The following is a 14,975-nucleotide window of genomic DNA, read 5'->3' on the forward strand; positions in this document are numbered from 1 at the left end:
GTCTGTCTGTCTCTGTCTGTCTCTCTCGCGCGCTCTCTCTGTCTGTCTCTCTCGCGCGCTCTCTCTGTCTGTCTCTCTCGCGTGCGCTCTCTCTCTGTCTCTCTCGCACGCGCTCTCTCTCTCTGTCTGTCTGTCTCTCTCGCACGCTCTCTCTCTCTGTCTCTCTCGCACGCGCTCTCTCTCTCTCTGTCTGTCTGTCTCTCTCGCACGCTCTCTCTGTCTGTCTCTCGCGCGCGCTCTCTCTCTCTCTGTCTGTCTGTCTGTCTCTCTCGCACGCTCTCTCTCTCTGTCTCTCTCGCACGCGCTCTCTCTCTCTCTGTCTGTCTGTCTCTCTCGCACGCTCTCTCTGTCTGTCTCTCTCGCGCGCGCTCTCTCTCTCTCTGTCTGTCTGTCTCTCTCGCACGCTCTCTCTGTCTGTCTCTCTCGCGCGTGCTCTCTCTCTCTCTGTCTCTCTCGCACGCTCTCTCTCTCTCTCTGTCTGTCTGTCTCTCTCGCACGCTCTCTCTCTGTCTCTCTCGCGCGCGCTCTCTCTCTCTCTGTCTCTCTCGCACGCTCTCTCTCTCTCTCTGTCTGTCTGTCTCTCTCGCACGCTCTCTCTGTCTGTCTCTCTCGCACGCGCTCTCTCTCTCTCTCTCTGTCTGTCTCTCTCGCACGCTCTCTCTCTCTGTCTCTCTCGCACGCGCTCTCTCTCTCTCTGTCTGTCTGTCTCTCGCGCGCGCTCTCTCTCTCTCTGTCTCTCTCGCACGCGCTCTCTCTCTCTCTGTCTGTCTGTCTCTCTCGCACGCTCTCTCTGTCTGTCTCTCTCGCACGCGCTCTCTCTCTCTCTGTCTGTCTGTCTCTCTCGCACGCTCTCTCTCTCTGTCTCTCTCGCGCGCGCTCTCTCTCTCTCTGTCTCTCTCGCGCTCTTTCTCTCTCTCTGTCTCTCTCGCGCTCTCTCTCTGTCTCTCTCGTGCTCCCTCTCTCTCTGCCCTGTTAAACTTGCATGTGGTTTTCAGTCCTGTCAATTATAAACTTTCACTCTATGATGGTTAAGCTGTGCAATTAATCCGCGAATCACATTCGTCAAGGGCAGGGGAGTAGCTGGCCCGTACAGTTAATGAATAACGGATCAACAACGACAGCCTACATCGCACATCCTGCGATGTGACTATCGTGGATTCGTACATCGCGATATCGATGCTTAAACGACACATCGTGCAGCCCTAGTTGCAACATAAGCAACAAATGCCACAGGAGAAAGTAGACTATAGAATACAATTTAAAAATACCTATACCTATCCCCAAAACAGCATATAGCACTCCCATATAGTCCCTGTCAGTTCTAGCATTACTAACTTGACATTGCAGTCTATTCATCATCAATTAAAATAGGGCTGGATGATTATGGCCTAAAATCAAAACCTCGATCAATTTAACATCTTACCTCGATTACGATTAATGAAAGATTATTTTGTTTCTGTTGTTGTTGTTTTTTTGCCCTCATAGTTCACTGACAAGGTTTGTACTGTAAATATGATTGACTATTAAAGGTGAGATATTTTTTCCTATTGAAAGAGCGATCTGAAATCATAGCTCACTATCAGCAGTTATTTTATCTAGGTTCGTAACATTTCTTGCAGATTATTGCTCGGTGTAAGAGATAAATAAAGATCAGATAAAGATAAATTAGCACAGTACCAGTACGAGTGATTGCGTGTGTGAATTAGTCATACCGTCTCTATATTATTGTGAAGCTGTGGGTTGTAAATAGCCTAGTTCCCTTCAAAAGTAGAAAAAATATGCTATAATAAGTTTTGAGATTCTAAGCTACTTTAGTGATAAATCACAGGACAGTGCTGACAACTAGTTTCTGTGTTCCTCTGTGTGCGCGATCTTCACAGCTACTGTTTATATGAGTGTTCGTGCCACAATGCACCTGTGCGAACTAGGGCTGTCAAAATGGCTGAAAAACTAAAATCGAATTTGCAATGAAATATTATCGATTTATATTTGAATTTAAAATACATAATTTTAGTTGGGGTGAATAAAAGCTTTTGGCTTCTCTTATAAGGCAAAATATTACTAATGCACGTTTATTCAAAACATAAGAAAATATGACTGTGAAAAAAAGTGCATCATATTTAAAAGAATGTTTATAAACCAATTATAATTAAGTAGCTTAAAGAACTATAAACCAAACAGCACCACGTGTGCATGCATAGTTTAATTCAAAGGGGTGAAAGCCTATAACACAGAGTAGATTTTTCATTTAAACATGAGATGCAGTAGGATGGGGAAAACCCACCATAAAGTCTCAAGAAATGTTTTTGAAAAAAACTGAACCCACCTTAATTTTACCTGGCTTTCTAAACAAGCGGCTCTATTCTGTGAGACGCAAGTGCAAAAGGTTATAGAAGACGTCCCTCTCTAGAAAATGCGTGAAATATGCGTTCTGTGTGAATGGCTTGGTTTCAGGTTTGACATAAACAAGATCTTCTCCACATTCTCTTTTCTGCAATATTTTGATTGAACATCACAGCAGCACTTCATCTAGTTGCTTCAACTGTATAGGTTAACAAAAACATTCTAATGCAATGACACTTTTATATTGTCATCGCATCTCGTGCGCCACTGATAAAGGCCAAAGTCTAATTTGACCATCCGCATCCGCGCACCGTCTGTAATTTTCGTCATCTAGAGGGCTCGCAGACAGCGCATGCACGAGGTGAACCGTGTTGCCAAGTCCACTTATTATAAGTGACTTTGGGCTTGTTTTTCTTTAAAATCTCTTACAAATATTGGTAGTCACGGGTTTTTTGGGACTTGTTTCTAAAGTGTAGTTGCTTATTTGGGCTTGATCCCAGCTCCGTAATAAGTTGTCAAGCAGATATTTTCTATGTTATTTAAACGTAGGAGTTTGTCTAGCCTGTTCTCTCTGTCCTTCCTCTTTCCCATACACACAGCAGAGTTTTTTTCCCCCGCCCACATCCTGCTTATAATTGGCTCTGACCCAGATGGCAACGAGTACTAGCCAATCAGAGGCAGAGCAGGGCAATCAGTTTTTTTTTTCTGGCTAGGAAACGTCGTCATTGAGTGACGTAAACTTTAAATGAATGCGCGCAAGTTGCGACTGACTGGACTGTAGGAGAGTTTTTTGGAGGAACAAATGCCTGGGACAAAGACGGTGAAATACGGTAAAAATAATGGGACAAAGAGAAAGGAGTAAAAGAATGGATTTAACCCGTCTTGGGAGACAACTCGAAAACACTGTGCAGAGTATGTAAGTGTGAAATACAGTACAGACCAAAAGTTTGGAAACATTACTATTTTTAATTTTTTTGAAAGAAGTTTCTTCTGCTCATCAAGTCTGCATTTATTTGATCAAAAATACAGAAAAAAATTTAATATTGTGATATATTATTACAATTTAAAATAATTGTTTTTAAATTTATTATACTTTAAATTATCATTTATTTCTGTGATGCAAAGCTGAATTTTTAGGATCATTATCACATGATCCTTTAGAAATCATTCTAATATGATGATTCATTATCAAAGTTGGAAACAGTTCTGCTGCTTAATATTTTTTCAGAAAATGTGATACTTTTTTAGGATACTTTGATGAATAAAAAAAAAAAAAGAAGCTATGTTTTTAAAATATAAATATTTTGTAATAACAATATACACTACTGGTCAGTTATTTGGCGTCAGTAATTTTTTTCTTTCTTTTTTTAAATAAAATCAATACTTTTATTCAGCAAGGATGTGTTAAATTGATAAAAAGTGATAGTAAAGAAAATATATTATTAGAATATATTGTTAGAGTTTTATTTTGAATAAATGCAGTTCTTTTTTAACCTTTTATTCATCAAATATATTAGACAGCAGAACTGTTTCCAACACTCATAATAAATCAGAATATTAGAATGATTTCTAAATGATCATGTGATAGACTGATGTTACATGTGACACTGAAGGCTTAAGTAATGATGCTGAAAATTCAGCTTTGCATCACAGGAATAAATAATTTTTTAAAAGTATATTCAAATAGAACACTATTATTTTAAGTTGTAATAATATTTCACAATATTACTGTTTTTTCTGTATTTTTGATCAAATAAATGCAGGCTTGATGAACAGAAGAAACTTCTTTCAAAAACATTAATAATAGTAATGTTTCCAAACTTTTGGTCTGTACTTTACGTGCGCACCATCCGGACCTCGTACAACATGCTAACACAGAGAAACATTTTTAAAAAACGCACTTTGACATTTGACTTTGATTGGCTCTCTTTGGGTCCCCACACTTTCCTCAACTAAATAAGAGGATAGTTACATTCTCATTTCACACAAGTTTTTGTTATGTTTGTTTTGATTATTTATATGGTTTTATTATGTTCTTGTTTGAATGTGGGCCATCAAGAATGTCTGGATGTAGAAGTAAAACATGTTAAATCTTTCAGGATGTTTGAGATATTTTCAGATACCTGAAGCAACTTGAAAGATAATGGTGGTGTTATTCTTCATATATATGAGGCTAAAGTGTTATGAGTCTTAAGAAAACTGTTTTAGACCAAGCCTCATCCTCACCTTTTCAAATGGTTTTGACTGGAATGGTTTTTAAACCAGTTTATTTTATTTAAGTCTTTTCTAAATCACTTATTTGTTCATCAGAGCAGGAGCCACTGCTCCTCAATAATTTCTCCTGTTTCTGGGTTATAGTTATATAAAAATGGGATCTTCTGCAGTCCTTGCAATAAAAAATAAAGAATTTGTGAATTCAGGATGATATTTATTTGTGTGTGCAAACTGTAATTATCAGATGTTTACGGTGTATAAAATGTACTTGGTTCATCAGTCTATATTTGATATCACATCAGTGTTCCAATGTTAAATAATGTTAAAAGGTGGTTTAACTCCCTCTTGTGGTCATTGCCTTGAAGCTCAGGGGGGAGAAAAATAAATAAACTGTACCGTGTGTGAGGTTTTGTAAAACTGCGCACAGTTTACCAATCAAATTGAAAACCTGTACCCACAGTTTAAAATCCATCCCCATGGATTTTATGGTGGTAATATAGCCTCGGTTGATGACGTCATCGGGGCACGCCTGCAACACGGGGCTATAAATAGATACGCCACAGGTGCATCAACAGGACATTTTGTCTGAAGAGCAGTCCTGGGACATATTCAGCATGGCAATGCAGCGCAGCATCTTGTTCCGCTTTCTCAGGGAACAAGGTTACAGTCAAGTAACCGGGAACGTTCCTTTCGAAAGCTTCAGTCGATGTTGCGCTGCTCAGCGCATTGGGAATGACAATACCCACGCTGCCGTGCTTGAAAAATGTCTGGACCCCTAAGGTTGTGCAGGTGTGCTATCAAACCACAAGAAGGCCTCAGACATTAACTTGTGATGTTGACTTAAGGATATGAGAGCCCGGGGTAGCATGGACATTCAAACTATAAAATCTTATAAATATGTGGAGAGGACCAACCTGCCGCATCACAAACCTGTTGTAAGGGGGCACCCCTTGCTAAAGCACTAGAGGAAGCGACCCCCCTTGTGGAGTGAGCTCTAAGACCTATAGGCGAAGCTTAACCGCGCGCCTCATAAGCCAAAGCAATAGCATCCCTGACCCAGTGAGACATGGTCTGCCTGGTGGCAGCTGCTCCTCTGTTACCACCACCATAACAGACAAACATTTGCTCCGACTTACGCCACTGGCTAGTGCGGTGGACGTAAGCCTGAAGAGCATGGACTGGACACAGTCTATATGATTTCTCCTGCTCCGGCGTTGTGAACGGTGGAGGGCAGAAGGCCTCTAGAATGACCGGATGTACAGCCGAAAACGGAACCTTAGGCAGGTAATCAGGATGAAGATGCAAAATCACTTTTACCCTCCCTGGCGCAAAGTCTAAGCATGATGGTGAGATAGACAGAGTGTGCATATCCCCAATTCTCTTCAAATAAGTTATTGCCATGAGAAAAAACATTTTTAGAGTCAGAAGTTTATCAGACGCTGATTCTAAAGGTTCAAAGGGGGTTTCAACCAGACCCTCGAGAACTATAGCTAAGTCCCAAGAAGGCATCTTGGTTTTCACTTTAGGCCTCAGTTGTCTGGCCCCACGAAGGAAGCGAGAGTGCAGAGGGTGTCTCCCGAGTGGCATCCCATCAATCAAGGCATGACAAGCCGAAAGAGCGGCCACATAAACCTTAAGAGTAGCAGGGCATGTGCCTGTTGACAATTTCTCTTGCATGAAGTCCAGAACTGAAGCTATGTGACAGTTGACTGGATTAACATTGTGTACCACACACCACCTGTCAAAGACACCCCATTTACTGGCATAACTCTGTCTGGTGGAGGAAGCCCTAGCACTAAAAATGGTATCAATAACCTCCGGCGAAAGCCCTGTGTTCCCCAAGTTGGTACCCTTCAGGGGCCAAACATGAAGATTCCACAGGTCGGGCCTGGGATGGAATATCGTGCCCCCTGCCTGAGACAGAAGGTCCCTCCTCTCCGGAATCACCCATGGAGAGATATTATCTCCGATAATATCCATACTCTGTTCGGCCAACGTGGCGCTATCAACAAGAGGCAAAACCTTTGTTGGCGAACTCTGGCTAGGACTATTGGGAGCAGAGAGACTGGAGGAAACGCATACAGGCGCATTTTGCACCATGAGTGCGCCATCGCATCCAGACCCAGGGGGGCTGGGTGACTCAGAGAGTAGAGGGGACATTGCTCTGTCTTATGGGAGGCGAAGAGGTCCACCTCTGCTTTGTAAAAATTTTGTAAAATCTGTTTCACTACCTCTGGGTGGTGTTTCCATTCCCCCGTTGGTAGTGCCTGTCTGGACAGTAAATCTGCTCCCACATTCAAACGCCCTGGAATGTAAACTGCCGTGATTGACAGGAGCCTGTCCTGGGCCCAAAGAAAAATCTGCCTCGCTATCTTGTTCAGATTGCGTAAGCGCAGACCCCCCTGGTGATTTATATAAGAGAATGACGCTGTGTTGTCCACCCGTACTAGTACATGACAGCCCCTCAAATGGTGTAGGAAATATTTCAGAGCCCGAAATTCGGCCATCACCTTGAGGCAATTGATGTGCCAATCGAGCTGATGACCCCCCCCATTCCCCTTGAACTGGGTGGCCTTCCAAGACTGCTCCCCAGCCCATCAGGGAGGCATGTGTCGTTAGCAATCTGCGACGACACGGTGCCTCTAGAGCTTCGCCCCAAAAGCGAACCTCAGGAATTTCCTGTGTTGTGGCGAAATCTCTATATGAAAATATGCGTCTTTCAGATCGATCGTGATGAACCAATCGCGATGCCGAATTTGTGACCCAACCGTCTTGACGGTTAACATCTTGAACTTGAGCGCTTTGACTGTACGGTTTAAGCCTCGAAGATCCAAGATTGGATGCACTCCCCCACCCTTTTGGGGAACCAGGAAGTATCTGCTGTAATAGCCTGACTCTCTCCTTGGAAGAGGAACATGTTCTATGGCCTCTTTGCCCAGAAGAGTTTGTAACTCTTGAGACAGTCCTGCATCAGCTCCGGTTTCACGGAAGTGGAGACCACGGCGTTAAAACATGGAGGATGACGTATATATTGGATCCTGTATCCTATCTGTACTGTGCTCAGCACCCACGCAGAAATGCCCGGCAGAATTTTCCACGCTGCCAGACTCTCTGAGAGTGGTACCAATTTTAATACTTCCTTTTGAGGGGATGTTAGATGTTCCGTGTCCTGAATGATGGCAGGAAACACTGGAACATCTAATATCTCGCTGGAAACCACCTCCCCCTGAATCACACAAAGTGGCGGAGATGGAGGGGTTTTGTGAGGGTAACGGTGCGGGGCGAACAGGTGCCAGAGCGTCAGGACTTCCTCTTCTTATCAAGAACAGTCCTGATGTCTGGCTTGGGAGCTTGCGGAGCACAGCGAACCTGTCCCCAATCCCTACGAGGGGGAGCATGGTCCACCACACTCCGCTTCTTAACCTCCCTGGTTTTTGAAGGACCGGGGCGAGGCTGGGTGGCTGATGGCCCCTCTTTTTGAGTGCGGTGAGGAAGGAACTGAACGAACACTTCTTCATGTTTCTTCACTTCCCTAAACTTGTTGACAACCATATTAACCGAATTGTCAAACAGGCCAGATGGAGAAATAGGAATGTCTAAAAGAAACAAACATTCCTTCTCCTTAATGCCCATCAAATTAAGCAACAGATGCCTCTCCGTGCTGACTAAAGCTGACATAGATCTGCCAATGGCACGAGCCGTCTGCTTGGTCGCACGGAGAGACAAATCTGTGGCCCAACAAAGCTCAACGAATGCTTCCTTGTCGATTGTACTGCCCACACTTAAGTCCTTCAACAGGTCTGACCTGCAGCTCGGTAAGCTTTACCCGCTAGCGATGATGTTATTTTACAAGGTTTAGTGGGGAGAGTAGGTTTCGTAACCGAGGATGCAGAATCAAGCAAGAGACATCTCCGAATACCCCCGCGACTTCGCAATCCACGATAGTTGAAAAAGTCAACGTCGAGGGCACAAAGATGCGGGAAGTATACGGTTTGCTCCATGACTTCAATAGCTCATCATGGAGGTTCTCAAAAAAGGGGAGAGACTGATGTTGTGGTCTCTCTCTCCTACCACCCAACAGAAACCTATCCTCCAGCTTACTACATTTGGGGGTCTCTTGTTCACGTAGCCAGTCAAGCTGCAAGCTGCCCAACGTGCTAGTAACCACCTCGAGCAGTTCCTTGACCGATTTCCTCTCGTGAGAGGAACGCTCAGAGGCGGGCTGCTCATGGCCCGAAGACCCAAGAGATATATCATCCTCCTCGTGAACCGAAGAAGCACTGGAGCGCGATTCGAGATCATGAGAGAGGATGCGTGGATCCGGTGACACCACAAGCGAATAGGACGAGTCCGTCACTCGCTCGTCACGCAGATCCGCACGAGAGTCCTTCGATGAAAAGGTGGGTGTGGTCTGAAAATATTTCAGACGAGCACGAAGCATCTTCACTGAGAGCAGTTTACAATGTTCGCAGTCAACCATCTCTAAGGCCAGAACTGTGTGCTCTTCCCCCAAACAAACAAAACAGTAATCATGTGTATCCAGCTCATACATAGGTCGAGAGCATGGAGGAACACAACACTTACCGTTTCGTTGACTCATCCTACGAAGATCTGTAGCTGACGAGAATAATCTTCTTGACGCACACATGCACAGTATGATCTGAAGACAAAAGACCTGTTGATGCACCTGTGGCGTATCTATTTATAGCCCTATATTGCGGGCGCCATTGCAATAAATTCCTAATTTGCTTCTTATTAATAATTAGTATGGTAGTTGTTAAATGGGTCATATTATGCTCTCTTATTAAGTCTTGATTTTATTTTGGGGTGTTCTAGAACAGGCTCTCATACTTGGTTGGGTCGAAAAACACATTATTTTTCAAATATTTTACATTATTACAACACCTCTCTTCCCAGTCGATTTAAACCTGGATGATTGTAACCACTCTAAGTGTGTCTGTCTTGGGAAAGCTGGCGTGTCTCTCACATTATGATAACACTCGTTGCCTTCTCTAGTGCAGCTCAACCAAGTCTCGTACCATTCGTCGATATTTGTGATATCAAAAATCCCGGAAAATATGCGTTGTAGTCGTAATGAGTCATTTTTTGAAAAGTGATTTCTGTTAAATAAAATACCTCCTTTTTAAGTGGACTTTGAGCTGTATAACTTTGCATAACTTTGTTTAATGCTCAAACAGCAACTAAACAGACAAACTAAATTTAAAATAGAGAAAAAGCATAATGTTACCCCTTTACGTTTAGGTATTGGGTAAGATTAGGGATGTAGAATAAGGTCATGTAGAATAAGGCATTAATATGTGCTTAATTACTACTAATAAATGGCTAATATTATAGTTATATGCATGCTTATAAATAACTAGTTAAACTACTAGTTAAACTGTTACCAAAATATTTTTCACATTTTTATTTTGTAGTAAATGGTTTATAAACACCCTTTAGCTGTGATTATATGAACAACCTGTGTTATCTAATGACTTAAACTGTCTTGATATTAAATTGTTTTTCCATGACTTCAAAATTTATTCTCTACTAATAAATTTAATTCAGAGCTTTAATTCTGTTTGTGAATGACTGTGTAGTGACTTTGTGTTGACACAGGAACCTGAGTTCAGCTGGAGAAGAAGCCAGAAAATGCATGCGCTCCTGCGAGGGACTCGTGGACTCACTACTGTACGTCATCAAAGCTTGTGTTAGCACCTCTGATTTTGACAGCAAGGTATGCACCAGAACCCCTAACACACACACATACACTCACTCAATTACAAAAACTCACACTTAGACACACAATCATGTTCAGTCAGTGAAGACTGTCTCTCTGTCAGATTGTGGAAAACTGTATTTGCATTCTGAGGAATCTCTCCTATCGGCTGGAGCCGGAAATCTCACCCTCCTGGCTGACAGCCAATCAGGAGCTTGATGGGTTAATGGGGTCAGAGTCACCTAGTAAAGAGGCAGATAACAGCTGCTGCGGGAAGAAGAGGAGAAAAAAGAAGAATTTACTCGAAGAACAGGTGAGACTTACATTTTGTCTTGTCTATCTGTAAATCCACTGCTTGTGCTTCATGTATACAATACGTATTCTTCTGAATGTTAGTGTAAGTGTAATCCCAAAAAATTGCTGTGGAAAGTTCTTTAGAGAGAGTTTCTTAAATTAAGTGACTTATAAAAGTATTAAGTATTTCTAAATAACAATAATCCAGAAGATACAGCTGCAACAATGACAGGCCCAAGCATTATGGTGCCTCCGCCACCCAATAACTCTAGAAAATAAATGCACATGCACATATTTATTTGGTTCCTGCTGCCAGCTGGTTGCACTATAGCCATGATGAGCAATAGCCACATCATGTCATCAGCCTCCGTGACCAAACACAAAGCTCAGTTAGATAAAAATGTGGTGAAGGGGTCTTGATTTATCTGTGTAGTAGATTTGGTGAGAATCATGAGCCCCAAAAACCTTCAGTTTATATTTATATTTAGTCATTTACCAGAAGCTTTTATCCAAAGCGACTTACAAATGAGGACCAAAAAAAGCAGTCAAAACTAACAAAAGCGCAATAATATATGTGCAAATGAGATGTCACGGTTAGCCTGGCGCAGTACACATAGCAAGATGTATATATGTGTGTGTGGGGGGGGGGGGCATGTTTTTGTGACATATCAGGACATAACTTTGTAAAATGACATGGGTATGACACAGGTATTACAAGGAGAGGGTGACTTATGAGGACATTACCCATGTCCCTATTTTTCAAAATGCTTATAAATCATACAGAATTAGTTTTTTATTTTGAGAAAGTAAAAATACACAAAGTTTCATGTGAGGGTAAGGTTTAGGTGTAGGGTTGGTGTAGGGCCATAGAATATACAGTTTTGTACAGTATAAAAACCATTACGCCTATGGGATGAACCCACTTTTCACAAAAACAAACATGTTTGTGTGTGTGTGTGTGTGTGTGTGTACACTCAATGGCCACTTTATTAGGTACACCTTGCTAGTACCTGGTTGGCCACTTTAATTCTTTGTGGTATAGATTCAACAAGGTGTTGGAAACATTCCTCAGAGATTTTGCTCCATATTGACATGATAGCATCAAGATGTTACTGTAGATTTGTCGGCCGCACATACATGATGCGAATCTCCCATTCCACCACATCCCAAAGCTGCTCTAGACAGCGGAGACCAGGACAACTAGAGCCCCAGATACAGATCCCCTGTAAAGACCTTGTCTCAGAGGACCACCAGGACAAGACCACAGGAAACAGATGATTCTTCTGCACAATCTGACTTTGCTGCAGCCTGGAATTGAGCTACTGGTTTCATCTGGTCAGAGGAGAACTGAATTCAATGATGAACTGCCTTTAACTGTCATTTTGCATTATTGACACTATTGTTGCATTATTGTTTTCCTTATGAATGTTGTTAAGTTGCTTTGACGCAATGTATTTTGTTTAAAGTGCTATATAAATAAAGGTGACTTGACTCTACTGGACTGAGATCTGGTGACTGTGGAGGTCATTTGAGTAAAGTGAACTCATTGTCATGTTCAAGAAACCAGTCTGAGATAATTTTAGCTTTGTGACATGGTGCATTATCATGCTGGAAGTAGCCATCAGAAGATGATTACACTGCAGTCATAAAGGGATATGGACATGGTTAGCAACAATACTCAGGTAGGCTGTGGTGTTTAAACGATGCTCAATCGGTACTAAAGGGCCCAAGTTTTTCAAGAAAATATCCCCCACCACCAGCAGCCTGAACCATTGAGACAAGGCTGGATGGATCATGTTCTTTATTCCACATTCTGACCCCACCATCTGAATGATGCAGCAGAAATCGAGACTCCTCAAACCAGGCAACGTTTTTCCAATCTTCTATTGTTTAATTTCTGTCAGACTGTGAATTGTAGCCTCTGTTTCTTGTTCTTAGCTGACAGGAGCAACACCCATTGTGGTCCTCTGCTGCTGTAGCCAATCTGCTTCAGGGTTCGACCTGTTGTGTTTTCAGAGATGGTATTCTGCATACCTTGGTTGTAACAACTGGTTATTTGAGTTACTCTGTCCATCCTCCTCTAACCTCTGACATCAACAAATATTTTCGTCCACACAACTGCCCCTCGCTGGATATTGTCTTTTATAAGCTATTGAACAGGAGCACCTAATGAAGTGGCTGTTAAAAAATATCACCGTTAATCTATTCTCAAAGTTGGGTTGGGAGCTGGGTCTATACTAGGCGAGCTATAATGACTTTCACCTTGATATTTTAGAGCGGATGTATACTTAGCCGAATCTGTAGGGGGCGAGAACGAGTTTAAACCTGTGTGTATACCTACTCTGAAATTACCACATCAAACGTGACGTGCTAACATGGATGCAGCTAAAATGCAGCCAGGTTTGCTTCAGGGAATTTTTTATTTTTTTTAAAGAAGCTTCCTAATGGAAACATCGACAAGACGCACCCCTGTTTCACACATAATCCGTCTGCAGTGCGTATGCAGTCCGTGTGCGTTACGTATGTGGTGCAGAAGCAGCACGGACTCATACTCATTATGCTTTCACACAGGACGCGTTTGCAGTCCGCTACTCGGTACTTGAATGATCGCTGTTAACATGGGTGCGTAAAAAAAAAAATAATGCAACGCATACGCACTGGAGACGGAGTATGTGTGAAACAGGCGTAAGGTTGTTTGCACCTTGTGCAATGTGGAAATCGTTTACAGCTTTCTCAAGCAGTTTGTGATGCATTTTGGAAACAGGAGATGAGCCCCTGGTCTAATGCACCACCTGTCTTGAGAAACCCGTTCTCAAAGACTTAACGTTACTTTTAGTCATTATTTTTTTTGGGTAGCACACATATTCTGAATGCCTTCGGCATTAGATTAATTCCAAGATTACAGTGAGATTAATCTAGATTAAAAAAATTTACCTATGCCCACCACTAATTTATATATATATATATATATATATGTATGTATATGTATATATATATATATATATATGTATATATAAATAAATTAGTATATATATATTATATATATTGTGGCGGGTATATAAATTATATATAAATATATAAATTATATATATATTATATATAAAATAATATATATATATTGTGGCGGGGTGAAGAAGGACACGACGAGTAAGTACAGGTGAGTTCCCCAAAGAGTGGATTTTTATTCATAAATAAGGTGGCAGAAGGCGGTGAGGTGAGGTGGTCTGGTGAGGGGTGCTCAGCTTCCTCTTTAATCTATGTGCTGTGGCGGTGTGGGTCCGTTGTGCTCTCCCGTGTGCGGTGGGGCTGGCGGTCACACACTGCTCTCTGAAAGCAAGACAGATAGTTAGGATTAGCCGACTCTCGTGGAGACATCTCTCACCTCTGTGTTCGTTTGCTGTGCTTAAATAGGCAGCTCTTGATGATCCGCAGGTGTGGCCGCTCAGCCTGCTGCCGGACGGTGGTTCCGGGTGGCATGGGGACGTCGTGCTCCAAGACGTGGGTCCGCCCAGGCTGGGGGGAGAACACATCCGGAAACTGACTGACCAGGTGCTCCAGCTCGGTCTTCTGGGCGGCGGAGAGTTGAGGGTCCATATCCACAACCACGGGAGCCGCTTTGGTGTAGGCCGAGAGCTGAGGCCCAGTTCCGACCCAGCGCTTCAGGAGGTAAATGTGATAAAGCTGGTCCCTCCTCCGTCGTCCAGGCTGCCGCACTCGGTATGTAACTGGGGCCGACCTTTTCGGTGACGGTGTACGGCCCCTGCCAGGTGGCCAAGAACTTGCAGGCGGCCGTAGGGACCAGAACCAGGACATGGTCTCCTCGCTGGAACTCCCGTGGTTGGGCCGCCCAGTTATAGTGTCGCTGCCGGGCCTGTTGCGCCTTGACGAGGTGCTCCCGGACGATGGCCATTACTCGGTCGATCCGCTCCCGCATCACACGCATGTGCTCCACGGTGATACGGTGTACGGCCGGTTGTTGTTCCCAGGCCTCTCGGGCGACGTTGAGCAGACCACGGGGCTGGCGGCCGAAGAGCAACTCAAATGGTGTGAAGCCGGTGGAGGCCTGAGGGACCTCCCGAACACTGAAGAGGACGTATGGCAGCATCTTGTCCCAGTTCCTTTTATCTTCGGCCGTCACTCGGCGCAGCAACTGTTTCAGGGTCTGGTTGAACCGCTCGACGAGCCCGTCAGTCTGGGGGTGGTACACCGTGGTACGGAGCTGCTGGACCTTCAGGAGTTGCAGAGGTCCCCCATCATCCGGGACATGAATGGAGTGCCCTGGTCAGTCAGTACCTGGGCTGGGATGCCGACCCGACTAAACAGCAGGAAGAGTTCCTGGGTGATGGCTTTGGTAGTGGCCTTTCGGAAGGGGGATGACCTCAGGGTAGCGGGTGGCATAATCCAC

At 43.5% G+C, this 14,975-nt stretch overlaps 1 protein-coding gene across 4 annotated transcripts in view; it reads left to right on the top strand.

Annotated features, from left to right (window-relative positions):
- The window catches only part of LOC132152620 (plakophilin-4-like), a 78,800-nt gene that overhangs the window by 47,209 nt on the left and 16,616 nt on the right, over positions 1-14,975 (top strand). For all 4 annotated transcript variants that reach the window (XM_059561378.1, XM_059561380.1, XM_059561381.1 and 1 more), the window contains exons 12-13: positions 10,177-10,294; positions 10,401-10,589. In XM_059561378.1, coding sequence (XP_059417361.1) covers positions 10,177-10,294; positions 10,401-10,589 — 307 coding nt within the window. The remainder of the gene's footprint in view (positions 1-10,176; positions 10,295-10,400; positions 10,590-14,975) is intronic.

Source organism: Carassius carassius, chromosome 11 (genome assembly GCF_963082965.1).
Source record: "Carassius carassius chromosome 11, fCarCar2.1, whole genome shotgun sequence".
Classification (NCBI taxonomy): Eukaryota; Metazoa; Chordata; class Actinopteri; order Cypriniformes; family Cyprinidae; genus Carassius; species Carassius carassius.